The following is a 27,966-nucleotide window of genomic DNA, read 5'->3' as shown; positions in this document are numbered from 1 at the left end:
CAAAGTACTAGGATTACAGGCGTGAGCCACTGTGCCCAGCCCTCTGCCTCTACTTTTCATATATTCATTCAACCATTTATGGGGCACCTGCTCTGTACAAGACCTGGTGCTAGATGCTGCGGAATTCGAAGATGAATAACATTCCCTGTCCTCAAGGTGCTCATAATTTTCAGATCCATCCTCAGGTCAAGAGAGAGCTTTCCCACTCTCTGGTCTCAAGAAAAGAAATCAGGATGGGGTGTAAGTAAGAAACATTTGTGTTTCAAGGAGGAAGCTTTATTTGGGAAGAGTGGGGTTCTGCTCGGCCCTGACCAGCCCTGCCCTGCCCACCCCCATCTCAGCCAGGCGGCTTTACTTCTTCCTGATCTTCAGGTCCTTCTTCTTCCTGATTTCCTTGGCCAGCTCCCCAATCAGTCTCCAGTACTCATTGAACTTGAGCTCCGAATCCTGATTCACATCCAAGCTCTTCATCTTCTCATCAAGAGAGCCCACATCCTGAGGAGACACCAAAGGGAAGGGTAGAGTTAGAAACTGGGGTTCTTGAGAAAGTAGAGAGGGAAGAACTGCCAGCTGCCATTCTCTCAAGGCCCTTCCCTCAGAAAGCAGTGGCACCTGCCCCTTCTCTAAAGAATGAGGCTGCGGCCCCAAAACTGCACTGCCACAGGGTGCCTCTCCAAGGAGCACCAGCAGAGAGAGGTGGAGGGGCCTGAGTCCTAGTGCTTGCCATTGTGTAAATACTTCCATGATGGCCGCTTACAAACCACAAACAGGTTGTCGCTGAATACAAAGCTGGAAAGAAATGCACACAATCTTCTCTCACCAGCACACCGCTGCAGCTGCTGTGGGATCGGCCCAAGGATTTGCCAGCATCTCAGGGAGATGCTGCAGGGTTGGACCCAGTCTGAGCCTTCTGGGGCCACCCTCCTCTTTCTCAGAAAGCTGGAGAAGCTCCCAGTACTTAGCTGCTCATTTGCACAACCCTTGTGTCTTTTCATTTATCCAGCTGGGTCACTAGATCAGGGGAATGGCAAGGACATGGAGTATCTGGGTTTTTAGGGGCCCTTGACAGGGTCTCTCTCATAGGCCTGTGAAATCAATGGCAACAGTAAACTGGATGTCCTGATCGAAGGACCTGTTGCCAGATAAACAAGCACAACCAAAAAGTTGACTGTTGAACAATAGTTCAACATCAAACCAGAGAAGGGTGCCTCAGGCAGGGTGTGATGCTCAAGGTTTGAACCAACATTTGGATGCAGACAGAGAAGACTCACCGAATCTCTAAAGGGAACAAAGCTGATTCACGGAAGAACTAAAAAAGACTTTTTTTTTAAGTTACAACCACATTTAATTATACTATAAGCACTGCCAGTGGAAGGTAAGGATGGCCACTGTAACATTATATTGGGGGTGCATTCAATTAATAAAGAGAAATAAATAACTATTAAGAAGGAAGAAGCAGGAAGGGTGCGGTAGCTTACGCCTGTAATCCCAACGCTTTGGGAGGCTGAGGCGGGCAGATCACTTGAGGTCAGGAGTTTGAGACCAGTCTGGCCAACAAAGCGAAACTCTGTCTCTACTAAAAATATAAAAATTAGGCAGGCCGGGCGTGGTGGCTCACGCCTGTAATCCCAGCACTTTGAGAGGCTGAGGCAGGTGGGTCACCTGAGGTCAGGAGTTCAAGACCAGCCTGGCCAACATGGCAAAACCCTGCCTTTACTAAAAATACAAAAACTAGCCAGGCATGGTGGTGGGAGCCTGTAATCCCAGCTACTCGGGAGGCTGAGACAGGAGAATTGCTTGAACCTAGGAGGCGGAGGTTGTGGTGAGCAGAGATCGTGCCACTGCACTCCAGCCTGGGCTAGAGAGTGGGACTCTGTCTCAAAAAAAGAAAAAAAAAAAAATACAAAAATTAGCTGGGTGTGATAGTGCACACCTGTAGTCCCAACTCCTTGGAAGGCTGAATCAGAAGAATCGCTTGAGTGTAGGAGGCAGAGGCTGTAGTGAGCCGAGATCAAGCCACTGCCCTCCAGCCTGGGTGACAGAGCAAGACCATCTCAAAAAAAAAGAAAAAAAAGAGCTGTGACAGAAACAAAACAAAAGCCAAATACCAAATACCATTATCAGTATCAGTGGGTTCCACAGCCCTGGATTCAACCAACCTAGGGCCAAAAATATTTGAAGAAAAAAATCCACAAAGTTCCAAAAAGCGAAACTTAAATTTTGCCCCATGCTAAGTACTAAGTTGAATCCATGTGAATGAAGTGATGAGTAGGCATTGCATTATGTATTACAAGTAACCTAGAGTTACTTGTAATTTAAAGTATACAGGAGGATGTGCATAGGTTATATGCAAGTACTATCTGATTTTATATAAGGGATCTGAGGCCAGGCATGGTGGCTCACATCTGTAATCTCAGCACTTTGGGAGGCCAAGGTGAGAGGATCGCTTGAGCCCAGGAGTTCAAGACCAGCCAGGGCAACATAGTGAGACCCCCATCTCTACAAGAAAACGACAAAAAAAGGTAATTGAGCATCCAAGGATTTTGGCATCCAAGGGGGTCCTGGGAACAATTCCCATGGATAAGAAATGACAACTATATATTTCATATTATACCACAGGGATATTAAAAAAAACTTGAATAAATAGAAAATTGAATAAATATATATTTTTCTTAAAGAGAAAGGCTCAATCAGCTAAAAATGTCGATTTTCCCTAAAATATATCTTTTATATGATCCCAACTAAACTATCTATAGGATTTTTTTTTTTTTTTGAGATGGAGTCTCACTCTGTTGCCCAGGCTGGCATGCAGTGGTATGATCTCAGCTGACTGCAACCCCCGCCTTCTGGGTTCAAGCAATTCTCCTGCCTCAGCCTCCCGAGCAGCTGGGATTACAGGCACCCACCACCATGCCTGGCTAATTTTTGTATTTTTAGAGATGGTGTTTCACCATGTTTGCCAGGCTGGTCTCAAACTCCTGACCTCAGCTGATCCACTCACCTCAGCTTCCAAAAGGTCTGGGATTACAGGCATGAGCCACCATGCCTGGCCTATAGGATTCTTTTTAACATTATAAAATGTTACTGGCCGAGCACAGTGGCTCATGCCTGTAATCCCAGAACTTTGGCAGGCCAAGGCGGGTGGGTAACTCGAGGTCAGGCGTTCAAGACCAGCCTGGCCAACATGATGAAACCCCATCTCGGGCAACCCGCTTGGGTCTCTCACACTGTGGAAGCTTTGTTCTTTCGCTCTTTGCAATAAATCTTGCTGCTGCTCAAAAAAAAAAAAAAAAAGAAAGAAAGAAAGAAAGAAACCCCATCTCTACTAAAAATGCAAAAATTAGCCAGGCGTGGTGATGCATGCCCATAGTCCCAGCTACTTGGGAGGCTGAGGCAGGAGAATCGCTCGAACCCAAGAGGTGGAAGTTGCAGTGAGCCGAGATCACACCACTGCACTCCAGCCCAGCCTGGGTGACAGAGTGAGACCTCGTCTCAAAAAAAAAAAAAAAAAAAAAAATTAAGTTCCATTTCACTCAGAATTATATATGCGTAAGTCAGAAAAAGATACCATTTTCACATCGTAGATTAGCAAAAAGTAAAAGCTCAATAATATCCAGTGTGGACAAGTACACAGGCGTCGCATGAAGTGTGAGTAGCCATATAAACTGGTACAACTTTTTTAGGAGGCAAATTGGTAATATTCACAAAAATTAAAAATGAAAGCCAGTCTCAGTGGCTCACCCCTGTAATCCCAGCACTTTGGGAGGCTGAGGCGGGCAGATCATCTGAAGTCAGGAGTTCGAGACCAGCCTGGCCAACATGGTGAAACCTTGTCTCTACTAAAAATACAAAAATTAGCCAGGCGTGGTGGCATGAGCCTGTAGTCCCAGCTACTCAGGGAGGCTGAGCCAGGAAAATCACTTGAACCTGGGAGGCAGAGGTTGCAGTAACCCGAGATCGTGCCACTGCACTCCAGCCTGGGTGAAAGAGCAAGATTCTTTCTCAAAAAAAAAATTAAAAATGAACATGCCACTTAACCTAATATTTCTACTGCCAAACATTTACCTTATGTTGTTATTTTTCTACCAGTATGTAGGTATACAAACACAGTATTTGCAAGAAGGAAGAAATGGACATAAGAAAAATTTCCATCAATAAAGGATTGGGCTGGGCATAGTGGTTCATGCCTGTAATCCCAACACTTTGGGAGGCCAGGGCAGGAGGATCACTTAAGCCTAGAAGTTCAAGACCAGCATGGGCAATATAATGAGGCCCTGTCTCTACAAAAAAATTTAAAAATTAGGCCTCAGCTTCCATGTATGTGAAGTGAGGAATGTGGACTGTGTTTTCTCTTGTCCTCCTTCCAGCTGTGATGGTCTGTGACTCTCCTGGAAGCCAGCTCTGGGTCCAGTACTGTCTTGGGGAAATTAGACCAGAAAGGCACAGAGCATACACAAGAACCCAACGGCATCATCTGATACAAGCCCATACTTCCACTGGCACACAGTATCTTTGCTTACCTAATTACATGCACGCACACATACAGAGGCCCTATCTCTACAAAAAAATTAAAAAATTAGCCAGACATGGTGGCACATGCCTGTAGTCCCAGCTACTCAGAAGGCTGAGGTGGAAGGATCACTTGAGCCTGGGAGGTAGAGGCTGCAGTGAACTGTGATCACGCCATTGCACTCTATCCTGGGCAACAAAGTGAGACTCTGTCCCAAAAAAAAAAAAAAAAAAAGAGGTATCAGTTGTAAGCTGGTAAGAACGATACAGTGGAGAAGGAAAATTTGAGGACACAAGAAAGAGAGGAGTAATTTCAAGAGGAAAGGTCTTTTTTTTTTTTTTTTTTTTGAGACGGAGTCTCGCTCTGTCGGTCACCCAGGCTGGAGTGCAGTGGGTGAGAGGGGATGGGATCCAGGGCACCAGTGAAGGGTTGGCCTTAGGGGCAGTGACGGATCATTTGCATAACAGAAGACTGCTGATTTCGGGGAGGGAGCAAGTACAAGTTTCCTGATTGTTCCTATTTTCTTTTTTCTTTTCCTTTTTTTTTCCTTTGAGACAGAGTCTCCCTCTGTTGCCCAGGCTGGAGTGCAGTGGTGCAATCTCGGCTCCCTGCAACCTCTGCCTCCAGGGTTCAAGCAATTTTCCTGCTTCAGCCTCTCAAGTAGCTGGGATTACAGATGCACACAACCACACCCAGCTAATTTTTTAAATACATTTTTAGTAGAGATGGGGTTTCACTATATTGGCCAGGCTGGTCTCGAACTCCTGACCTTCTCAGTGAGTAAACTTCTCAGGAAAAGGGAGAACGTGGAAAGACGTACTGAGCTTTGAGGTGAGAAGACAAATTGTGAAATAATCATCTGAAAGAACCGGTAAATGAATCAACCAGGGAAACACAGAACCGCCAGGCATTGCCAAGGGTCCCTCTTGGGGTCTGTGGTTATAGATTTAAAGTGAGACAAGTCGACAAAGCTGTGCATTTTTCTCCAGCCAGATTCAGCTATCCAAGTGCAGATGCAGAACAGTGGATTTAACTGGCAAGTTACTATAGGTGAAATGGTGGATTAACTGGATTGAGAACAGAGAGAGACAGAATCAATGGTGTTAACGCAGTGATTACAATGAGAAGCCTTAGAACCTGAGGTGAGGAAGAAGGGCAATGAGGACACAAGGGATGTTGATGGAAGATGCAAAAGTGAGAGGGTCGAGAGACTGAAGGTACCTGAGGAGTCAGGGAAGCGCTGAAGTGGAGAAGCTAGCGAGGGGAACAGAACTGGAATGACAGGAGGAGGTCAGCAGATAAAGGGAAACTTGAAATCAAGATTTTGGAAGTGGTGCGTTATTTTGTTAATGACACAGTCTAAAGCATGAACAGAGGAGTGGGATGCTGAGATGTAAGAAGACAAATCTTTTTGGAAATGAGGAGTTGAGAAAATTGAAAGGCCCAGGTGTTGGATGAACTGTCTGTGTGGATGTTGAAGCCACTGAGAATAACAACAGAAGCAGTGATGAGAAGAAAACAGTGAGCCAGGAGCTGAAGAGCTGTAAGGAGTGCAATAAGAAGAATGGCAGGTGGCAGATGAGCTTCCAAGGAGCTGGGAAGTCTTAGAAAGAAGAAGAAACTAAAATCTAGAGATAATGAAAAGCAGAGAGGTCATTTCCTACATTTCCAGGCCCAGAGGAAGTTGAATTTAGAAAAAAAAAAAACCACAATCACTGCTTGACAAGGATATAAGGAATGCTGTCCCTTCAGGAGAGAACCTGAAGTTTCCAGTAAAAAGATGAAAGGAAACGTCTGGCTGGGCACAGTGGCTCACGCCTGTAATCCCAACACTTTGGAAGGCCAATGCAGGAGGATCACTTGAGGCCTGGAGTTTGAGACCAGCTTGGGAAACATGGAGAGATCGCACCTCTACAAGTAACTTAAAAATTAGGCCAGGCGCAGTGGCTCACGCCTGTAATTCCAGCACTTTGGGAGGCTGAGGCAGGTGGATCACCTGAGGTCAGAAGTTCAAAACCAGCCTGGCCAACATAGTGAAACCCCGTCTCTACTAAAAATACAAAAATTATCCGGGCATGGTGGCGGTTGCCTGGAATCCCCGCTACTCATGAGGCTGAGACAAGAGAACCACTTGAACCCAGGAGGCAGAGGTTGCAGTGAGCCAAGATCGCACCATTGCACTCCAACCTCGGTGACAGAGTGAGACTCTGTCACAAAAAAAGAAAAAATTAGCCAGGCAGTGTGGCATGCACCTGTGGTCCCAGCTACTTGTGAGGCTGGGGCAGGAGGATTGCCTGAGCCCAGAAGGTCAAGGATGCAGTGAGCTGTGATCGCACAGTGGCCTGGACAACAGAGTGAGACACCCTGTCTCAAAAAGAAAGTCTGAGAAGTTGGAAGTTGTAGGGGATTTTGCAGATAAAAGACCATGAGTTTCAGAGACTCATTGTGTTCAAGGAGTCCATATTCACACACTTCAATGTGCCTGTGGATTTTCAGAAAGGATGTAAAACAAACTGTCAACAGCCAGAATGACCAGGCCTCTTCAAGCCCAGAGTCAATGAAATTTAAGAACTGACTCCAGCCTGAGTGGGAGAGAAGGAATGACTGTCTTACACCCTAGTGAGAGGATGCCCATAGCGGGTAGAGAGTCTTCACAGATGCGTCCCACAGACCCCCTACACTGAGGTCTATGACTCCATGAATTTGGCTGTGTTTTCATTTTTGATAAGCCCCTTTCCACTGCTAGGCCTCAGTTTCCATATATGTGAAGTGAGGAACGCGGACTGTGTTTTCTCTTGGCCTCCTTCCAGCTGTGACAGTCTGTGACTCTCCTGGAAGCCAGCTCTGGGTCCAGTCCTGTCTTGGGGAAATTAGACCAGAAAGGCACAGAGCATACACAAGAACTCAACAGCTTCTTCTGACACAAGCCTATACTCCCACTGGCACATAGTATCTTTGCTTACCTAATTATATGCATGGACACACAAACACACACACATACACACCAGGCAAGAGAACCCACAACCGGGTCAGGCGCAGTGGCTTGCACCTGTAACCCCAGCACTTTGGGAGGCCGAGGCGGGTGGATCACCTGAGGTCAGGAGTTCGAGACCAGCCTGACCAACCTGGTGAAACCCTGTCTCTACTAAAAATACAGAAATAGGCTCGGCGTGGTGGCACACACCTGTAATCCCAGCTACTCAGGAGGCTGAGGCAGGAGAATCACTTGAACCCTGGAGATGGAGGTTGCAGTGAGCCAAGATCACACCACTGCACTCCAGCCTGGGTGACAGAGCGAGACTTTGTCTCAAAAAACCAAAAGAAAACCTGCAACCATTTACACATACAGCCACCCACACCCTTTCTTGTGGTCACATCATCATACTCGGCACCATCACGTCCTAAACACAGTGTCCCATAATCACCACCTCACAAAATCTCAGTCCCAGACCTCTGCCTACCTTGAGCAGATGGGGCAACTGCTGGGTAACCAGCTCTTTGAACTCGTTGACGCTGAGGCTATCCTTCCGGCCCTCCTGCCTTGCAAAGGTGAAGAAGGTGGTGACCACGGTCTCGATGGACTCCTCTAGCTCTGTCAGTGGTTCTGCTGCCATTAGGACCCTGAGGCCAAAGCTGATGTCCTCAAGGGGCTAGCTGACCTTTGTCAGGGCTGACCTGTGGAACAGAGAAGGAGCAGAGAGGGAGAGTCAGGGAGCCCCAAGATGCAGGAATGGTTCAGAAGGTCCCTGCCTTGGTGTTACCACATCAGTCTCAGCCTGGAGGGGGCATTATGGGGAAAGAGGGAGAGGACAAGGGTTGAGCTTGGGGCAGCAGACCAAGCAACAGCATCTCAGTTTTGGTGGGGGCAGGAGATTCAGTTCCAGAAACCCCCTCTTCTGTAGGTCTCACAATCTGGGGTCCTTTTCAAATGTCTGTGGCTTAGGGACCACTCTGTGGTGATCCCTCGATCTGGAGACCCCTCTACTTGAGAGGAGGTCTTCAGTTGAGGGTCCTTCTTGGAGTCCTTCAAGTCTGGTGGCCCCTCTGTGGCGTGTCTGTCTCAAGAATCCCTTTTTGTCTCACCCAGCCTCACAGGTCATAAGGTTGTCTCCAAAGCTTGTTTATGTTGGGCCCTGGTCTCCGGCCACTCGCATCCGCCCACACACACTCTAACCGCTCCTCCCAGCAGAGAAGCACAGGGTCTGGCAAATGTCCCCTGTGGTCAGAGCTGGCTCCGTCTGAACAGACCCATTTTCTCTGCCCCGCCCCACCCTTACCTCCCCTCAGGGGCAGCAGGGCAGAGTGCTGAACCCAGGACCCCACAGATCCTCCCCGCTCCTGTCTCCCGGTGACAAGGGTCCTAGAACGGGGCGTCTCTGACTCCCTGCCCCAGGCACTCACAGCCCCCTGGGGTGCGGTGGGTGGGGCTGGAAGAGGCATTCTCTTTTCTGTCCACCCCCTCACGCACTCCTGCACGCACTGTTGCTCGATCATCCAAAGCCGCTTCCTGAATTCCTGTCTGAGCTGGCTCTGGGGGAGGGACCTGGGAGCCCAGAAGAAAAAATGATCTCCAGGCTCCCTCCAGGGTCGGCCATGAGACTCACCGGGCAAGGAGATAGGGTAGAGTGAGCTGGAGCCTCAGGGCTGAGGTTTATAAGCAGCGGGGAAGGAGGAGGGAGCTGCTTCCAAGCCCAGAGGTGTCAAATTTCTGTGGCGGATTCTGAAGACCAGAGACAGCCCAATCGCGCTGCTCGCCCTGAGCCCTCAGGCCTGGACCCGGGCTCCCTGCCAGCCACACGAGCGCCCCCACTTGGTCAGGGAGAGGAGCTGCCTGGACAGATCTCATTCAGCAGGGGTCCCAGGGTCCTAGTCCTCTCAGTACTGGGGGCTGCTGCCACCACATCCCACGTCTAATCAGGAGTGTGTATGCTGAGGGGGGAAGAGGGAGGCAACCAATTGAGGGAGCTCAACACTGAGAGGCCCAATCTGAGACACACACAGAGGCCCCTTAGAATGAGATCCCACAAAGGATGCTACAGACCAAGATCCCTCAGAGAACCCCAGGCTGAGGCCCCACACACAGAGGGGGATCCAAGTTGAGACCCCCAGAGAAGAGTCCTGGATTGAAATCCCTCTGTGGGTTCTCAGACTCCCAAGACTGAGTTTTTCACTGAGGGTCCTCTCAGGCCCCATGGAGGAGCCACAGACTAAGACCCCCTCAGCAGAATTCCCCCCTTAGCCAGCTCAACCAGCACAGCCAGCCACAGGTACTGCAAGGCCCAGCTTGGGGTAAGACATCCAGCATCCCTCCCAGGACCTCCTTCCCACCTCTTTCCCCTGCACCATCCACTGCTGCCTGGAGAGAAAGGAACGGGGCAAGCAAGGCTGGGAAAGAGACAAGGGCTGCCTGTTCCAGCCCAGGAGACAGAGGGCGCCTCTGTCTGCTCCTGGCCCCTTGCCCCATAGGGTGTTCGTCTGTGAAGGGGTGGAGTCGGTGGGGGGGGTCAGCGGGGGAGGGACTGTTGAAGACAGGTCTCCACACACAGCTCCAGCAGCCACATTTGCAGCCTTGGCCGTCTGTCCAGAACCTGCTCCCACCTCAGGCCCAGGCCAACCGTGAGTACCCTGCCCCACTGGGCTAGTCCCCAGCCTGCCAGCTTCAGGGAGAGGGGTCTTCAGAAGGGCTCCAAGAGGCTGGGGACCATAGCACTGTGGAGCACTGAGGATCTGGGAGGAGTCAGTCAGGGTGAGGGCAGTTTGGGATTTGGGGGAGACAGGGCTTGGAAGGTGGTGATGAGAGACAAATGAACTGAAGGTCGGAGAGACGGCTGGCAGCTCAGCAAAGGAGGAAGCCAGTGGGGAACCCACCATGAGCTTCCTGGCCACCTGGCCCTCCCACAGGGATCCCTCAAGTCCCTGCCAAGGCCCTCTCTGTCTCCCAGGTGTTGGGAAGGGCCCCAGCCCTCCCCTGCCTCGCCTCCTGTGAGGTAAGAAGAAGAGAGCAGATACAACAGCTGTTTCTGCCCGCACCTCTCCTGCCAGCCTTAGTCTCTGCCACCCCACCCTGCCCTGCCAAGAGCTCAGGTCCCCGGGGAGTCTGGGGGTGGCAGGGCGAAGCTCCCATGATATGGGGAAGCGGAGATGTAGGGTGCTGTGCCCCTTCCCAACGCGACCTCCACAGGACCTCCCCTTTCTCCTCCTCCCCCTTTTGGCCCAGACCTCTTGACTCCTCTTTCCCCCCATTCTTTCCTCTTTGTTTTCCCATCTGCCCTGCCCCCAAGTCCTCTCAGAACTGCCACCACATAAAATCCCAGGCTGCTTTAGGGCTCCAGGTGACCTCCAGCTGCCCCTCTGGCATGGAGCAGGTAATCAAGCTACCAGCATCCCTCCCTCAGGCACCCCTTATCCCCTCATCAGCCACGGCTTGGGTTCCATCTCCCCCATGTCTCTGTGACAACTGCTTCTCAGGTCCGGAGTTCAGATGACACTCACAAGGGCCCCATTGAAGAACTGGGATGTCATTCGATCAGGGGCCATTGTCCAGCCCCCTAGGCCTGGGGAAGGATGGGGACATCTGATCTGAGACACCTGAGCTGCCCCCCTGGGGTTGTGGAAGGCCAGACTGTCCCAGGGCCAAGGGAGAGGCCCCCCAGCTTGGCAGTCTTCTCTCTCAACAGACCACTCCTTTCTCCTTTCTTCTCCTACTCTCTCCCGGCCCCTTGAACTCAAAGGACCGCATGCTTTCAGCCCTTTATCTCCCCAACACATAGCAGCCACATTCCCCTTGCTCCCACTATCCTCGAATCAACCAGGAGTGAGCAGTCGAAGGGACAACGCCTGCAGGTCTCCTCTCCCACTCCCTGGGAACCCTGGCTCCAAGGAAAAGCCTCAGACATTCCTCTCTCCCCTTCTGCCACCCACCAGATGGAAGGGATAATTTTGCAGAGGCAATGGGAGCATACCCCAAAGAAGCCAAAATGACATGTTCAGGAGAGAACAGAGTCGAAGGACCAAAAGGGGCCCCCAGCTGCTGACAGGAAACTCAGAGTCAGTGAGACCTCCCTCCCCCAGAAGCCTTAGGCCACCCACTGGGGCTGCCATCCCCTCTACCAGGCTGACCAAGGGTACCAGACTGACTCCTTGCTAGGGGTGGGCAGCAGAAGGAAGGCTGTAGTGGACATCCCAGCCCACCACCCTCAACAGCAGAGCTTGGCTATGCTAGACAGGCAAGGTCCAGGGTAAAAATAGAGCCAGAGGAAGCATGGCCCAGTCCTGTGACCACCCCTGCCTGCCCCACCCTCCTCAATCCCTGCCTGGGCAGCCACTGCAGACATCTACCACAGGCATCTGGAGCCAGCCCAGCTCCAACTGCTCTCTCTCCATGCCCCAATCCTGATTCCCTCTGGCTGGGGTACAGACTGAGGGACACGGAGAACAGGTCTGCTGGGGTTTCCCTCACATTGTAAAATCTCAGAGAAAGATCAATTGCAGTAGGGGTCTAATCCCACAGCTATTTGAGCTGTCAGCCAGGGCCAGGCCTGAGGGTTCCCCTCACCTAGACCCCAGGTACTCCAGGCCTGGTCCTCAGCTCACTTCCATGATGGGGGTGGGTAGGTGCACTGCTGCAATGGGCTCTGAGCTGGAGACGGCGATGGAGACCCTCATCAACGTGTTTCACGCCCACTCGGGCAAAGAGGGGGACAAGTACAAGCTGAGCAAGAAGGAGCTGAAAGAGCTGCTGCAGACGGAGCTCTCTGGCTTCCTGGATGTGAGCATAGCATGGTGGAGTGGGAATGGAGTGGGTGAAGGTTGGGGGAATGGGATGGGCACCCCCTTGCTATCTCCCCACCCCACCTCCAGCTCAGCCTAGCCTCCTTCTTTCCTTTCCCAGGCTTCTCTCCTGGGTTTTTCCAGGCTCCCCTACTCCTCCTGGGTCAAGTCAAAATGCCCTGGTTTATTGATCACCTGTTAAGTGTTAGGCCCTGTGTAGATTCATCAATAATAAGACTGACAGACTTAGAAGGGAAAGATTGACACTTAAAAGTAAACCATGAACTCCAGGAAGTATACAGAGCCTTAACAGATGTGCCAGAAAGGGTTATGAGAGATTATTAACCTGATTGAAGTCAGATGGCTTTCCTGAAGAGGGGGCACTTGAACCACGGATTTCCATTGGAAGATTATCTGGGTAAATGCAGACATTTTAGGAGGAGGTAACTGAATGAACAAAAGCATGGGAGAAAGAAGAATGTGGAGCATGCCAGTAGTTTCATTTGACTGGCATTAAGGATGTAGAAAAGTAGGCTGCAAAGGCTAACCAGGGCCCTAAAGTAAAGAAGCCTCAGGATATGGTAGAAAAGTGCACCGGTTTTGAGGTTTTATCGGACTGGGTTCAAATTCCAGCCCTGCTACTTTCTAGCTGTAGGACTTTGGGCGTATTTATTTAACTACCAATTACCAATTTGTTTCTTCTCTAGAATGGAAATAATGAAACATACCTCACATTATTTGTATTAGAATTAAATTAGACAGTGCTTGTAAAGCTCCTAGTGTAGTGTTTGCTTTATTGTAGGCACTCAACATGCGGTAACTGGTGTCATTATTATTCATTCTGCCAGGTGAAAGAGTTTATGCTGTAGGCAACAGGAGCCCTCAAGAGTTTTGAGGAGGCCCAGAAGAGTCCCATAATTCAGTGCAGTTCCTCTCGCTCATCTCTGCCTCCTGCTCCTCAACCACCCCCTTGCCTCTGACTCAGTGCTGTACCCCTCCCTATACACCTCCCTCTTCCTCTCCTCCCACCACAGGCCCAGAAGGATGTGGATGCTGTGGACAAGGTGATGAAGGAGCTAGACGAGAATGGAGACGGGGAGGTGGACTTCCAGGAGTATGTGGTGCTTGTGGCTGCTCTCACAGTGGCCTGTAACAATTTCTTCTGGGAGAACAGTTGAGCAGACAGCCACATTGGGCAGCGCCCTTCCTCTCCACCCTCCCAGACCTGCCTCTTCCCCCTGCTTCCACCTCACCCCACTTATCCCTCTCCATAACCCCATCCCTGCCCACCCCCTGCCCACACACACCAAGGGCGCAAGAGTAGCGGTCCAAGCCTGCAACTCATCTTTCATTAAAGGCTTCTCTCTCACCAGCCATCCGATGTCCGTCTCCTCTGGGATCTGAAAGTGGGTGGAGACGTGAAGACTGTTCACTCTCAACTCCCCTTGTTTGGGGAAGTGTCTTATTTAGAAAGAGGTCAAGGTGCATTACATCTTCCTACTTGAGGAATGCTCAAGGTCCAGGAATGTGGGGGTTCAAGGTTCCAGTTGGAAGTCGAGGAGACATCAGCTTCTCAGCTATAAAGCCAGAGGAAGAAATAATCTCCTTTTTTTTTTTTTTTTTTGGAGACACAGTCTGGCTCTGTCACCCAGACTGGAGGGCAGTGGCACGATCTTGGCTCACTGCAACCGCCGCCTCCCGGGTTCAAGCGATTCTCCTGCCTCAGCCTCCCGAGCAGCTGGGACTACATGCGCCTGCCACCACGCCCGGCTAATTTTTTGTATTTTAGTACAGACGGGGTTTCACCATGTTGGCCAGGATGGTCTCGATCTCCTGACCTCGTGATCCCCCCCTCGGCCTCCCAAAGTGCTGAGATTACAGGCGTGAGCCACCGCACTCGGCCGAAAGAATCTTCTTTCAATCAACGAACGTTTACTTAAGTGGTACTATGTGTAAACATTGTGTAGGAACTGAGGCTCCAGCATTAAGCAAAATAACCATGATCCTTACCCTCACATGGGTAAGAATGCTGGGCCATTACTTACACACAGACACACACACACACATACACACATATGCACACGCCCAAGTGCCAGGAAGGAAAATGAAAGGGTCTTGACGTGCCAATGGGGCAAAGGAAGGGTTGCAGATGTGTCATTCTCTCATTCCTCAAACATATGTACACTGTATTGTGCACATAGCCATTAGAAAAATCCCTTATTGAGGCTGGGCACCGTGGCTCACGACTGTAGTCCCAGCACTTTGGGAGACAGAGGCAGGCAGATCACTTGAGGTCAGGAGCTGGAGACCAGCCTGGTGAAACCCCATCTCTACTAAAAATACAAAAATTAGCAGGGCATGGTGGCACGCGCCTGTAATTCCAGCTATTCAGGAGGCTGAGGCAGGAGAATCGCTTGAACCTGGGAGGCGGAGGTTGCAGGGAGCCGAGATGGTAGCACTGCACTCCAGCCTGGGTGACACAGCAAGACTCCATCTGCAAAAAGAAAAAAAAAGAAAGAGAAAAATCCTTATTGAGCAGGGAACATAGCTCATGCCTATAATCTTAGGATTCGGGAGGCTGAGGTGAGAGGATCACCTGAGCCCAGGAGGTCAAGGCTGCAGTGATCCGTGATTGATTGCGCCACTGACTCCAGCCTGGGCAACAGAGCCAGACCCCGTCTCAAAACAACAACAACAAATCAGAGAGAGAGAAAAGAGAAATCCCTATGCAGGTCTGCAACAAAATAAACACGGATGGCAGGTGTGGAGGGAGGACATGGAAGCGCAATCGAGGACGCAAAAGTGCCCCACCCCAAGAAGGACTAAACAGTATTTAGGCCAAGTTGGGGAGGAAGTGAGGAGGAAAACATGGACGGGCGGTGGTGTTGGCCGGTGCAGGATGGGAGAGGAATGTGCTCCCAATACTGGCCTCCTGGGCCTTGGCTGGCGCATTTACGGCACTTCACAACTCTCAGACTGGGCGAGTGGCCATGAGGGGAAAACCAGTGCAAATTCCCCAGGCCCAATTGTCCGGAAGAAGACGAGGCAAGTCCGCGTAAAGATTTTTAGACGGTGGACCTTGACTAGGGAACGGAGGGGCGAGGGAATTCGGGACCCAAATCCCGTCTAAGGCCCACATTAATAACTACCCCAGGAGGTTGCAGCGCTACCACTACTGGAACGTGAAGTCCCTGCACGCCCCAACAACAGGGCCATTGGTCACGCCCCCCATGGGCGGGGCACCGCTTGGAAGCCCCGCCTTCGCCCTAAGGCTCCGCCCCTGATCTCTGCGCAGGCGTAGCTCAAATCTTTCCCGCCCTCTAGTCGTGCGCGGATCTGACGCCTGACGTAAAGGCGTAGACGCCATTTTAGCCGGTCCCACAAGCACTGGGCGTGGCGGCCATTTTGTTTTGGACACCGAGCCGGAGCTGGCGGCCGCTGCAGACTAAAGGCAGGAAAGGGCAGGCCGGGTGAGCAGACGCATCGGCCGACTAGACAGCCAACCAGCAACAACGAACTGAGCTCGCATACTACCGCTCACGCATCTAACCAACCGCCCATCTAGCTAACCCGAGCCCCTCCACCGTCAACTCAGGTTCAGCCGGTCCCCGGCCCGCCTGCCGGAGCCGTGGTGGCAGCCCCGGGAGGAGCACTGGCGTCTGTTTCCTTCGGTGAGTTTCTGTAGTGAGAAGGAGCGGTGGGGGGGGGGGGTCTTGGGGAGCGGAAGGGGCCGGCGGACGCGGAAAGGGGGTGGTGGCATGTGGACATAGCTACGGTGTTGGAGCGTGGAGGCCCCGGGGAGGAGGCGGAGCCCCTGCGAAGGGGCGGGGGAGGGGCTGAACTGGAACCTGGTGGCGGGATTGATGGAGGTCGGGATTTGATAGGATAAAAAGGAAACTTGGCGGGTTGAGCAAAAGTGGAAGTCTTGACAGGGCTTTGAGGATGGTAGGGAGATTAAGAAGTACAAGACTTTGAGGAATGTTGGAAATTAATGGCGGCTTTAGGGTTAAGTTTTGTGGAGGGCTCTTTGCGAGCTAATTCCCAGGTGAGTTTAGAAAACCTTTCCTACTGCCCCAGATCGTCAGTTTCTTGTTAAAGTCCCTACTTGATTCTGGAGTTGAAAGCCACTTTTGAAACTAGGCATGCCCATATATATATATATATATATATATATATATATATATATATATTTTTTTTTTTTTTTTTTTTTTTTTTTTTTTTGATATGGAGTTTCGCTCTTGTTGCCCAGGCTGGAGTGCAATGGCACGATCTCAGCTCACTACAACTTCCGCCTCCCGGGTTCAAGCGATTCTCCTGCCTCAGCCTCCCAAGTAGCTGGGATTACAGCCATGCGCCACCACGCCCGGCTAATTTTATATTTTTAGTAGAGACGGGGTTTATCCATGATGGTCAAGCTGATCTCGAACTCCCAACCTCAGGTGATCCGCCCGCCTCGGCCTCCCAAAGTGCTGGGAAAACAGGCGTGAGCCACCGCGCCCGGCCCTGCCTATATTTTCACTCTAGATCAGTGGTTCTCAACTTTAGCTGCACATTAGAAGCACCTAGGTAGTTTTCCCCCGACCTCACAATTGGTTCATTTCCAAACCTCATTACCAGAGATTGTGGTTTAATTGATCTAGGCCCAGATATCTGTATTTTCTATTTTTTAAATTAATTTATATTTTTATAGAAACGGGGTCTTACCATGTTGCCCAGGCTGGTCTCGAGCTCCAGGGCTCAAGCATTCCGCCCGCCTTGGCCTCCCAAAGTGCTGAGATTACAGGCGTGAACCACCGCGCCCGGCCTGTCCGGCCCTATGTTTTAAAAGCTCCTTGGATAAGTCATATGTAGTCAAGGTTGAAAATGACTGCTCTAGACTAAAAGCCAAACGGCACGGCGCGGTCGCTCACGCCTGTAATCCCAGCACTTTGGGAGGCCCAGGTGGGTGGATCAGGTGAGGTCAGGAGTTCAAGTCCACTCTGGCCAACGTGGAGAAACCCCATCTCTACTAAAAATACAAAAAAATTAGCCAGGCATGGTGGCACGTGCCTGTAGTCCCAGCTACTCAGGAGGCTGAGGCAGGAGAATCGCTTGAACGGGGAGGCAGAGGTTGCAGTGAATCGAGATCGCGCCTCTGCACTCCAGTCTGGGCGACAGAGCCAGACTCCGTCTCAAAAAAAAAAAAAAAAAAAGGCAGATTCCATACTTTGATTGCTAGATTGGGTTCTGCCGTTTTTGAGAAATTCCCGGGTATTTTGTGGGCCTTGAAGTTTGTTTGTTTGGGGTTGTTTGTTTTAAGGAGATGGGGTCTCAGGCTGGAGTGCAGTGGCGTGATCACGGCTCTTTGCAGCCTCCAACCCCTGGGCTCTAGCGATTCTCCCACCTCAGCTCCCCTGAGTAGCTAGGACAACAGGTGCTGGCCACCATGCACTGCTAATTTTTTATTTTTATTTTTTTCTTAGTAGAGACTGAGTCTTGCTTTGTTACCCAGGCTGGTCTCTAACTCCTGACTTCAAACCATCCTGTGCCCTTGCCCTCCCAAAGCGTTAGGGTTACAGGCAGTGAACCATCACACCCAGCCATCTTGAACTTATAATAATATGAGGTAGGCCGGGCGCGGTGGCTCACGCTTGTAATCCCAGCACTTTGGGAGGCCGAGGCGGGCGGATCACGAGGTCAGGAGATCGAGACCATGGTGAAACCCCGTCTCTACTAAAAATACAAAAAATTAGCCGGGCGTGGTGGCGGGTGCCTGTAGTCCCAGCTACTCGGAGAGGCTGAGGCAGGAGAATGGCGTGAACCCGGGAGGCGGAGCTTGCAGTGAGCCGAGATTGCGCCACCGCACTCCAGCCTGGGTGACAGAGCGAGACTCCATCTCGAAAAAAAAAAAAAAATAATAATAATAATAATATGAGGTAATTGCCATAGAAACTTAAGAACTTTTGCTGGGCGTGGCAGCTCACGTCCGTGATCCCAACACTGGGAGTCCAAGGTGGGAAAATCCTTTGAGGCCAGGAGATTACGGCTGCAGTGGCCACTGCATTCCAGCCTGAGTGACAGAGCGAGACCCTGTCTCAAAAGAAAAAGAAATTTTAAGCACTTGAAATGTGCCCTCATGTGCTCTTTAGTCATCAGTGATAAGGCCTTTTTATTTATTGTTGGCTTGGGCCTTGCCACTTATAGAAATGATGTCACTGTTGTGATTTGCTCATTTTATGTATTGTCCTTTGTAGATTCTCGGGATTTGAAGATGGCTGCACAGTCAGCGCCGAAAGTTGTGCTAAAAAGCACCACCAAGATGTCTCTAAATGAGCGGTGAGGCAGCCAACAGCAACTTCAACTCCTTCCTAAGAAAACATTACTTAACTTGGCCCTGGGGTCCAATGCACAAAGCCAATTTTAAGCTAAATACCAACAGAAGGCTACAGACCTCTGTTCTTAGTTGCATCTCATGTGGTACACAAAACAAATTGGGCGGTTGTTTCAAAACCCCTTATCAGTAAACTTTTATGTTAAGCTGTCTGAAGTATTTATTTGGTGGGATGTATTTTAAAAGACTCCTAACACTCTCCCTTTTCACATTTTTTTACATTGATACAGGGGTCGTGCAGCACGGTAGCATGGTACCCTGGCTACAGTAGGCTTGCTGCCCAGTCCAAGGCCAGCAGTGTTGTGTCTGGCCTGTAAGAGGCAGGTAGCAAGCCATGAATATGTCCAAAGGCCCTTGAATGCCATTCTTGGGCCTTGTAAGAGGCACTCGCTTTGCTCCATTTCACTTTCTTTCCATTCTGCTTTTAGTTTTGTTCTGGATTCTTTTACAGTTAAGTGTTCTTCTCTTCCATTCCATTATACTTCCTTGACAGAAATAATGAGTCTCTTCACAGGCTCATAAATGATCAAACTAGTCTAACTTTGAAAAGTAACTGCTTGGAGTCAGAAAAAGTGATGATTTGAGACTAAGAAAAGTAAAGATATTTAAAGGCAGTTTCTATCTCTGACAACTTTGTTCATTAAGAGTGCCTTTGGCTGGGCACGGTGGCTCATGCCTGTAATCCCAGCACTTTGGGAGGCCGAGGTGGGCGGATCACGAGGTCAGGAGTTCGAGACCACCCTGACCAACATGGTGAAACCCCGTCTCTACTAAAAATAGAAAAATTAGCTGGGCGTGGTGGCGTGTGCCCATAATCTCAACTACTCGGGAAGCTGAGGTAGGGGAATCACTTGAACCCATGAGGCGGAGGTTGCAGTGAGCCAAGATCCCGCCACTGCACTCCAGCCAGGGCAACAGAGGACAGAGTGAGGCTCCGTTTCAAAAAAAAGAATGCCTTTGATCAGTGATTTCATTAAGTTGACTTTCGACTACTGAAATTTACTTAATGTCTATTTTTGCCTATTCTGAGGCATATGTGCTTCTCTCCTTATCTCTTTGGCTGTGATAAGCTAATTATTTATGTTTGCATAATATTTATGTTTGCATGTTAGTGATATATATTTTAGAATGTGATAAACTCCTGTAATTTATGAGAGTATGTTAATTGCTGTGAGCTTTGAAGGTGCTCTAGTCCTTCCTCGTATTTGGCCTTAGAATGCACCTCGGATCCCCGAAGGTTTAGGGTTTCTTCGTTTGTCTTTGAAACTATATCTTCTGTCTCTTGTCATATCTGCTTATTGCGTGTTTTTCATACCTTCCACCTCTCTAAAAGCCGTTACCTGAGCCTTTGTTATCACTTTTGGTTGAATGTGCTGCACTTAGCTGCATTTCTAAGTTTCTGATTCTTGCAAGTTTGTGGAAACAGAGGAGTCTTTAACCCACATCAGCCCTGATCTAAGTGTACCACTTTACTTAAAAGTTCGTGGGATCTGGAGCTCCTGGTCTAGCAAGCCATGAAAATGCCAATAAATGTTTGTAATAAAGCTTTTATTTAAACATCCATTTTGTTCGACCTTGAAGCTTTACTAATATGCTGAAGAACAAACAGCCGACGCCAGTGAATATTCGGGCTTCGATGCAGCAACAACAGCAGCTAGCCAGTGCCAGAAACAGAAGACTGGCCCAGCAGATGGAGAATAGACCCTCTGTCCAGGCAGCATTAAAACTTAAGCAGGTGAGAGAATGAGTCTTAATGCTCCAGAAGCAGCTCGTGATCTCTGTCAGGGAGTCCACTGAGGCTGTCAGGACGTGATGGATGATTGCAAAGTGGCTCAGGGCAAAAAGTTGAAACTTCTCTGGAAGAAAGAGAAGTTCAGAGAATTCCGATTTTGGCAGGTACCAATAAGTAACTTTTTACTGTCTTTCTCTTTTATGGAGTTTGCCATCTATGTGGCCTGTTTCTGTTACCAATGAGTATTAATCTTTTGTTTTCTGATCCTTAACCCTTAACATAGATTAATGGCTTATTCCACAAAGAAACTCTATTTCAGCTTTAGATAATCTCATAGCATCCTTTACTCTCTGTTAAATGATTTACCCAACAGGGAAATAATTTTATTCTTTTTACCCTAGTGCAGGGAGTTTGCATGGCCTTAATCAAAGGTTTTCAGTGCTAAAATATACAGAGCAGAGTGACCCTCATTTCCACAGCACCTAAAGTTTTACCAGTAAAGTGGAGCAAGAGTACTGATTGATTTGAGTTAGGGATTCTCTTTCAAATTTACAGTGAGAGATAATCCTATTCAGACCTGAAATAAAACCTGCTCTTTATTATTCATAGAATTTATATGCAAGTCCGGACAGTGGCTGTGGAAGGATATGTCCAAGCTGTGGCTGGGCGTCTGGAGGGCGGTGCCATGCAACTGTAAGGGCTTTGGTAGCATTGCATGGCTGTGCATAAATTCAGCAGTTAAATATAACACCCTTACACCCCCACCCTGAACCATTGGGCTCACTGACCAAAAATAAACAAGGCTGTCTGCTTCGGCTACCTTAAGCCTTGGAGTGACTGGATTCCTCCCTGACTCAGGAAAGCAGCAAAAGGCACCACCATTTTCCAAGAGTAAATGGAAATTGCTGAAGATGAATCTCTGACATATCATTCCAAAGGACTTTTCAACAAGAAGCTTTAAGTATAGGCTTTGCAGGAAGTAGTCCCTATCCAGAGTAGTACTATTAAATAGAATTTTTTTGTGGTTTTGTTTTGTTTTGAGACGGAGTCTCGCTGTGTCACCCAGGCTGTAGTGCAGTGGCACAATCTCAGCTTACTGCAGCCTCCGCCTCCCGGGTTCAAGCGATTCTCCTGTCTCAGCTACAGGCGCCCGCCACTACGCCTGGCTAATTTTTGTATTTTTAGTAGAGACAGGGTTTTGTCATGTTGGCCAGTCTGGTCTTGAACTACTGACCTCAAGTGATCTGCCTGCCTCAGCCTCCCAAAGTGTTCGGATTACAGGCATGAGCTACCGTGCCCAGCCAGAACTTTCTACAATGATGAAAATGTTCTGTATTTGCTATCCAGTACAGTAGCCACTAGCCACGTATGGCTATTGAAAACTTTAAATGTGACTAGTGCAATTAAGGAGCTTAATTTTTTTTAATTTAATTTTAGGCCAGGCCTGTAATCCCAGCACTCTGGGAGGCCAAGGCAGGCGGATCACTTGAGGTCAGCAATTCGAGACTAGCCTGGCCAACGTGGCAAAACCCCATGTCTACTAAAAAAAAAAAAAAAAAAAAAAAGCCGGGCGTGGTGGCGTGCACCTGTAATCCCAGCTACTCGAGAGGCTGAGGAGAATCTCTTGAACCCAGGAAGTGGAGGTTGCAGTGAGTGGAGTTGGCACCACTGCCTTCCAGCTTGGATGACAGTGAGACTCTGTCTCAAGAAAATAAATAAAATTTGATTTTAGGCTGGGTGTGGTGGCCCACACCTGTAATCCCAGCACTTTGGGAGGCCTGGGCAGGTGGATCACCTGAGGTCAGGAGTTCAAGACCAGCCTGGCCAACATGACAAGACTCCATCTCTATCAAAAATAAGCCAGGCGTGATGACAGCTCCTGTAATCCCAGCTACTCGGGAGGCTGAGGCAGGAGAATTGCTTGAACCTGGGAGACGAAGGTTGCAGTGAGCCAAGATCGTGTCACTGCACTCCAGCCTGGGCAACAGAGCGAGACTATCTTAAAATAAAAATAATTTAAATAACCACATGTAGCTATAGAGGCTTTCTTACACAGCACAACTCTAGAGTGGAAGCTAAGTGGTATAGTTGACATCCTTAAGTTTCCTGTTAATATTAAAGGCTGGTATTGGTGGCACTTAAGGATTGGAATGGGTAAAGAACTTCCTAGCACTGTACAGTTCTCCCTTTAAAGCACAAAGCTTGGGAGAATTCATATATGCAGGATAACTGAACGCAAGAGACTTGTGGAATGCAATTCTAACCTCATAATTGTGTGTTAATCAGGGGAGTAACAGGACAGGCCGTTATGGTTGGTTACACCTACTTATGCTAGGTGCATAATGTTTGGAGCCTTCCCCACTGATTAGAAGCAATTTGTGATCTTGTGCTAGAAAGTTAATGCTTCACAGCATCTTTTTGAGAGGTATGATTAGAAAACACACACATACACATTGGTAGTCACTTGTGGGTGAAGCCTGAAGGGGCTATAGAATTTATTTTCTTTCATATTGACTGATGGCTTTATGGACAACCAGGCTTGCTAGGACCTTGGTTGTGTTCAGGGCTATTGCTGTCCCTTTTTCCTTTGAAGGAATTTAATTCTCTGAGATGTAGTCTTAATGGTTTTCTTTTGAGAACATTCTTAAAAATACTCTCTGTAGTGTGTCCTTGTCTTTATATATGGCCCTGAGTTTTGCGATCACCTGAATTGAATAATTCTAACATACGTTTGGCTGGCTGGCTGTGGAGATAGATTTGAGTTACATGTTATGTTTAAGGTCATCATATTGTTTTAAAGGAGCTGTTTGCAAGTGCAGGCATGGAATTAGGGATTTTTAAGAAATGTAAGGAAAGGAGATTAGACTTTCTTGTGTTCATTTACATCTTAAGGTAAAAAGTGGACTGTCTGGAAATAGATTCTCAGAGGAAGAATGGAGCACACGGGCCTCTTTGAGAAATCAGTCTTGTTCTTAAGTCACAAGAACTCAAGTGAACTTGTAATTTAAGTTTTGCCCAGAGTGTGATGAACTTCCTATGGTGTTTGAGTAAGCCTTTGAAGACAGTGGTAGTCCATGGGCAGGTATGAATCAAGTCATATAGTTGTCAACCTGTAGTGCAAAAGCAGTACAATCCAGGATTGAACTATAGAATGTTCTTACTAAAACTTAAGTTTCAACTGGCAGTGTGTGACTTCTGTAGCCAAACTAGTGAGGTAATTTGTGGAGATGCCCATTTCATGGGACCGCACTTGGGCTTCTTGGAGTTTCTGCTCTGGATCAAAATTCTGCTGCTTATATAACATGTTCTGAGGCAAAGGCTTGCTTCTGGTTTGGGATCCTATGACACCCACAACAGGTTTATCTCCCTTCACACCAGCATCTCACTTGCTTCTTTTTCTCTGCACTTTGAGTTGCCAAATCCTGTTGGATTGCTTTTTTGATCTCAATCCCCTAACACCTTTTCTTCCAGAAGAGCTTAAAGCAGCGCCTGGGTAAGAGTAACATCCAGGCACGGTTAGGCCGACCCATAGGGGCCCTGGCCAGGGGAGCAATCGGAGGACGAGGCCTACCCATAATCCAGAGAGGCTTGCCCAGAGGAGGACTACGTGGGGGACGTGCCACCAGAACCCTCCTTAGGGGCGGGATGTCGCTCCGAGGTCAGTGCTGTGTACCCTGATAATTGTCGGGCCCTACTCCTTTCCCTTTTCTCTTGGGCTGCTTATGGACACGTTCGTTTAACATCTTTAAGCCTGAATTTGTATTAATGTAATAACTTCTGAAATCACATATTTTTAATAGTGCTGCATGTCTTTTATCGATACCATTCCTTTTCTAATAATGAGCAATGGTGAGAGGCTATGACCTGCATAACAACAGGTAATTCATGTCATCTCCATTCCATTTTAAAACACCCTGCTGCTGCTTGAATCAAAGCACATTCAAGTTCTAGAAATAAGTCAAACATAAGAAATTTATAGGTCTTTTGGCCTGTATCTCTTTGTTCCTGGTGCTAGTAAAACACTGATACAGCTGGAAAAAGAGGACAAGTTGACCCACAGCACTTACCTATATATGCTCATTTGGGGCACTCTTACTCTGTTCCCTGTGTAGTTCTTGTTCCCTAGAAGAGTCCGTTGAGATCAGGAACTATAGCATTTATTTTTAAATTTACCATAATGCTAGGCATCTATCTGATTATTCAGTAGATATTTATTAAATGTATGTACTTACTAATTGAATTAACTCCCAACTTCCAAAAATGGGTTTGTGGTCAGACTTGTTGAATTGATTGAATAAAGCGTAGCTTAATCTATTCACAGTACGCAGCTTGCCCCAACCAACCTAAAAACTAACTGAATTACCCTCATTTAACCCTCACCGCCTTCCTTTGGTTAGAATCTACTTTGTGTCTCTTGGATTTACCTGCATATACATTGTATGCCTCCTCTCTAAGGTCAAAACCTGCTCCGAGGTGGACGAGCCGTAGCTCCCCGAATGGGCTTAAGAAGAGGTGGTGTTCGAGGTCGTGGAGGTCCTGGGAGAGGGGGCCTAGGGCGTGGAGCTATGGGTCGTGGCGGAATCGGTGGTAGAGGTTAGTCAGCTACCAACTTCAGAGAGTAGCTCCCCCTTACTTTCCTCCCTTAAAAACTCAGAGCCACCTTTCTGCACAGCTTCAAGTCATAGGCAGGCTTCTTTGTTTGTCTTGTTTTGTTATTTGAAACTGGCTTATTTTTCAAATTACCATGCTGGTAGTGCAGAAGTCTCATGGTTTTTCCAAGAATCAATCCAGTGCGTATTATAGAGCCAGATTATATGCCATCTTCCTCCAGGGTCTTGCAAATTTAAATTGTATAGTTGAAAATACCCCCCAAAATGGTGAGTTTAGGTTTTTACTTTCTCTGCCCCTGCCCCACCAGCATCACCACCACATACCACCCTGTAGCTCCAAATCCTGGTTTGAGTCACATGAGAATATAGAAGAGAGAGAGATAACAAAGATGAAGCAGAGTTAAGAGGGTGGTGAGGCTTGGAGCTGGGCATTGGCTCTGAAACCAAATAAATTCAGTGTCACATTTGTGCCTGTGGAGAACCAGAGATGACTTTTTTTGCTCAAGGTAGAGAGCAAGATGGAATTATTATCAGTTAACTAACTGGCTCTTATTGATAATCTTGCCTTTGAAATTTATTGATGTTTGTCTTGTGACCTCATGACCCAGATTGGGAAAGAATTTAATGATGTTGCTGCTGTTAATACTAAATCTCATGGGAGCCTTCTGGTTTAGAGCTTAGTGGAAAACTCCCAACAACACCTGTCCAGAAAAAAACACTATTGTAGCCCCTGTGTATATTTGCTTTGGTTCTCTTAAAAGGTTTCTTGGGTCTTCCATAACTTATGACCTTGAAGTTGCCAAGGAATAATAACTGTTAGGAAAGAAAAGTTGATAACCAAGGGCTTGTTTTCTTCTCTCCCATTATATGATACTTGACTTACTGAGTGAAGTGCAAGCTAGTTTGGGTTTCAGGATGAAATAACATGTTTCCAAATTATCTTGACCTGGATCCTGAGAGAGAGACATCACGAGGGTGGGAGAGACTAAAATAGCTTTTCAAAAAGCTGAGTTTGTTTTGTTAACTGAATTCAAACTACTTCTCAGATAACCACAATTGTCAGTTGTCATAAGGTAACTAGAATTAAAGGTAGAAATAGCTAGGACAACTCAAAATATTTTTTCAAATCTCCCCTACCTTGTTCCTATGGCAGAAAAACTCAGTCTCCTGACACATGAGGTCAGCTAGCTCATTAGACTTGATAAGTTTAAGGAAAGATGAGATGACTTTCCAGAAGGGTCTCCAATAAACTTAATTTGAAAACTGTCTTATCTTCACACCCCTGATTCTCTGTGCCCTTGTTACCACCTCCCTATCTTACTAAATGGGGTTGTCTATCATGTGTTTTAATTATGAACTTAGTGAATCTCAAATGTTAGGTAATTTTATCTTAGGATCAATTAAGGTTTTTTAAAATTATAGTTGCCAGTTAATTATTTTCTTTTATTGATAGAATAAAATTTGTTAAAATAGCATTTAGAGATGATCATGTGATAGAGGATTCATTATGTGTGCTTTCCATGTGTTGCTTTCTACCCAGTGTGTTTCCTTTTTTTTCCAGATTTCTCCTCTTTGCCCTGCCCTTCAGCTTTTCTCAGCTAGGCCCCACTGCTCTAAGGGGCATTTACTACAGCACCTGTTAAACTTACTTGTAGTAACTGTCTCTCTTTTTTTTTTTTTTTCCCTTTGGGCCAGGTCGGGGTATGATAGGTCGGGGAAGAGGGGGCTTTGGAGGCCGAGGCCGAGGCCGTGGACGAGGGAGAGGTGCCCTTGCTCGCCCTGTATTGACCAAGGAGCAGCTGGACAACCAATTGGATGCATACATGTCGAAAACAAAAGGACACCTGGATGCTGAGTTGGATGCCTACATGGCGCAGACAGATCCCGAAACCAATGATTGAAGCCTGCCCACCCTCCCATGAGAGACTCTTGTTAGTCAGCACATCTGTAAATAACCTTGAGATAACAGATGAGAAGAAATCTGATTGATGCTGGATGGACCTATCACAATAGGCTGTGGACTTACTTGCCACCAGCTTGTGCATTTAGTGTGTTCCATTTACTTTTTGATACTGTGTTGTATGAAACCCTTTTGTCCTTTGATTTGGCTTTTGTTTTTGTTTTTTTAGGGGGGATGGGGGGTTTCCCCTCCTTTGCCCAGACTTCTCTTTGAACACAAATGCATTAGCCTTGTGGCTAGAACACCCTCTTCCTACCTCTGTCTCCCCTCACTTGTCATATGCTCTGACATGCTAACATTTCTTTTGTTCATCTCTCTTGCCCCCACAGAAAGATCCCAGAAAAACCGGTCAGTGTTCCTTCCTCCCTGATGCTTAGGTTTCTGAAATAGGATTCTGTTACATCCTCTTCGATAGCCTGTTTAAAATGCTTAGAAAGTCTGGAGCTCAAAAATGCATTCTTCCACATTGATAATTTAGCAAACTGAGAACATTGACATCACTACAGGGCAGCATAAGAGGTTGCTTACATGTGGTAGCAGCTCTGATTTGATTCAAGTTGCTACCATGTACATTGACACCACATATACCATAACCAGCGTGCTGGGTTGAATTGCACTTTCTACCCGTGTATGAGATTTACAGACTTTTCTCCTGGGTTTGTATCATGACCAGAGGGGTACTATAGGGTTGGTTTATACTGCAATATAGAGGAAGAAGCCATTTGATTTGGTAGGTGTGTCAGAAGGGAGAATGATGGCAGACGAGGTCAGAAGATACCCATGCTAAAATGCAATTATATCCTCATGTTTATCCCAAACTAATCTTGGACTTTTCCACTCATTAGCTTTGTTTCGCCCTTATTTCCCTTGAAGGTTTAATTAAGTTCAGCCATATTCTGTCAACTGTTCAGTTTCACTGGAATCTTGTATTTCTGGTTCATTATAACAAATTGTTCACTCAAATCCACCCAGGACTCTTTTTATTTGGGGTGCCTCAAAATGCCGTGGCTACTT

The 27,966-nt window shown here is 48.0% G+C and overlaps 3 protein-coding genes across 10 annotated transcripts; 2 read left to right on the top strand and 1 right to left on the bottom strand.

The window, feature by feature from the left end:
• Positions 1 to 254: 254 nt before the first annotated feature.
• On the bottom strand, positions 255 to 9,861 carry S100A13 (S100 calcium binding protein A13). Of its 5 annotated transcripts, none has more exons than XM_030824488.1 (3): positions 9,839 to 9,861; positions 7,972 to 8,185; positions 255 to 495 (listed from the first exon to the last, which is right to left on the bottom strand). In XM_030824488.1, the coding sequence occupies exons 2-3, from the start codon at positions 8,122 to 8,124 to the stop codon at positions 352 to 354; spliced, it is 297 nt and encodes a 98-aa protein (XP_030680348.1). In that variant the 5' UTR covers positions 8,125 to 8,185; positions 9,839 to 9,861; the 3' UTR covers positions 255 to 351. The 5 variants fall into 5 exon arrangements, with proteins under 5 accessions (XP_030680348.1, XP_030680345.1, XP_030680347.1 ...); XM_030824485.1 differs by lacking the exon at positions 9,839 to 9,861 and adding an exon at positions 9,115 to 9,433; XM_030824487.1 differs by lacking the exon at positions 9,839 to 9,861 and adding an exon at positions 8,991 to 9,094.
• Positions 9,862 to 10,003: 142 nt separating this feature from the next.
• On the top strand, positions 10,004 to 13,656 carry S100A1 (S100 calcium binding protein A1). Its single transcript, XM_003259326.2, has 3 exons — positions 10,004 to 10,126; positions 12,125 to 12,278; positions 13,315 to 13,656. Exons 2-3 carry the CDS (start codon positions 12,138 to 12,140, stop codon positions 13,456 to 13,458), a joined length of 285 nt encoding a protein of 94 aa, XP_003259374.1. The 5' UTR covers positions 10,004 to 10,126; positions 12,125 to 12,137; the 3' UTR covers positions 13,459 to 13,656.
• A 1,933-nt stretch (positions 13,657 to 15,589) lies between these two features.
• CHTOP (chromatin target of PRMT1) lies at positions 15,590 to 27,919 on the top strand. Of its 4 annotated transcripts, none has more exons than XM_030824482.1 (6): positions 15,590 to 15,951; positions 18,514 to 18,595; positions 20,232 to 20,385; positions 23,854 to 24,040; positions 24,838 to 24,975; positions 26,688 to 27,919. In XM_030824482.1, the coding sequence occupies exons 2-6, from the start codon at positions 18,531 to 18,533 to the stop codon at positions 26,891 to 26,893; spliced, it is 750 nt and encodes a 249-aa protein (XP_030680342.1). In that variant the 5' UTR covers positions 15,590 to 15,951; positions 18,514 to 18,530; the 3' UTR covers positions 26,894 to 27,919. The 4 variants fall into 4 exon arrangements, with proteins under 4 accessions (XP_030680342.1, XP_012366630.1, XP_030680344.1 ...); XM_012511176.2 differs by having other exon boundaries at positions 23,857 to 24,040; positions 26,688 to 27,911; XM_030824484.1 differs by lacking the exon at positions 24,838 to 24,975 and having other exon boundaries at positions 23,857 to 24,040.
• Positions 27,920 to 27,966: the final 47 nt, after the last annotated feature.

This window comes from Nomascus leucogenys, chromosome 12 (assembly GCF_006542625.1).
Source record: "Nomascus leucogenys isolate Asia chromosome 12, Asia_NLE_v1, whole genome shotgun sequence".
In the NCBI taxonomy this organism is placed as follows: domain Eukaryota; kingdom Metazoa; phylum Chordata; class Mammalia; order Primates; family Hylobatidae; genus Nomascus; species Nomascus leucogenys.
The sequence above is the reverse complement of the archived record's forward strand: the minus strand, read 5'-3'. Positions and strand labels throughout refer to the sequence as shown.

Bases quoted from the DNA above. Each gene is read 5' to 3' on its own strand.
- S100A1 (XM_003259326.2), top strand. From the start codon at position 12,138: ATGGGCTCTGAGCTGGAGACGGCGATGGAGACCCTCATCAACGTGTTT. The intron at 12,279-13,314 runs GTGAGCATAGCA...CTCCCACCACAG, and splicing joins AGCTCTCTGGCTTCCTGGAT to GCCCAGAAGGATGTGGATGC.
- CHTOP (XM_030824482.1), top strand. From the start codon at position 18,531: ATGGCTGCACAGTCAGCGCCGAAAGTTGTGCTAAAAAGCACCACCAAG. The intron at 20,386-23,853 runs GTGAGAGAATGA...CTTTTCTTCCAG, and splicing joins CAGCATTAAAACTTAAGCAG to AAGAGCTTAAAGCAGCGCCT. The intron at 24,041-24,837 runs GTCAGTGCTGTG...CTCCTCTCTAAG, and splicing joins GGGCGGGATGTCGCTCCGAG to GTCAAAACCTGCTCCGAGGT.
- S100A13 (XM_030824488.1), bottom strand. From the start codon at position 8,124: ATGGCAGCAGAACCACTGACAGAGCTAGAGGAGTCCATCGAGACCGTG. The intron at 496-7,971 runs GTAGGCAGAGGT...GTGTCTCCTCAG, and splicing joins AGTTGCCCCATCTGCTCAAG to GATGTGGGCTCTCTTGATGA.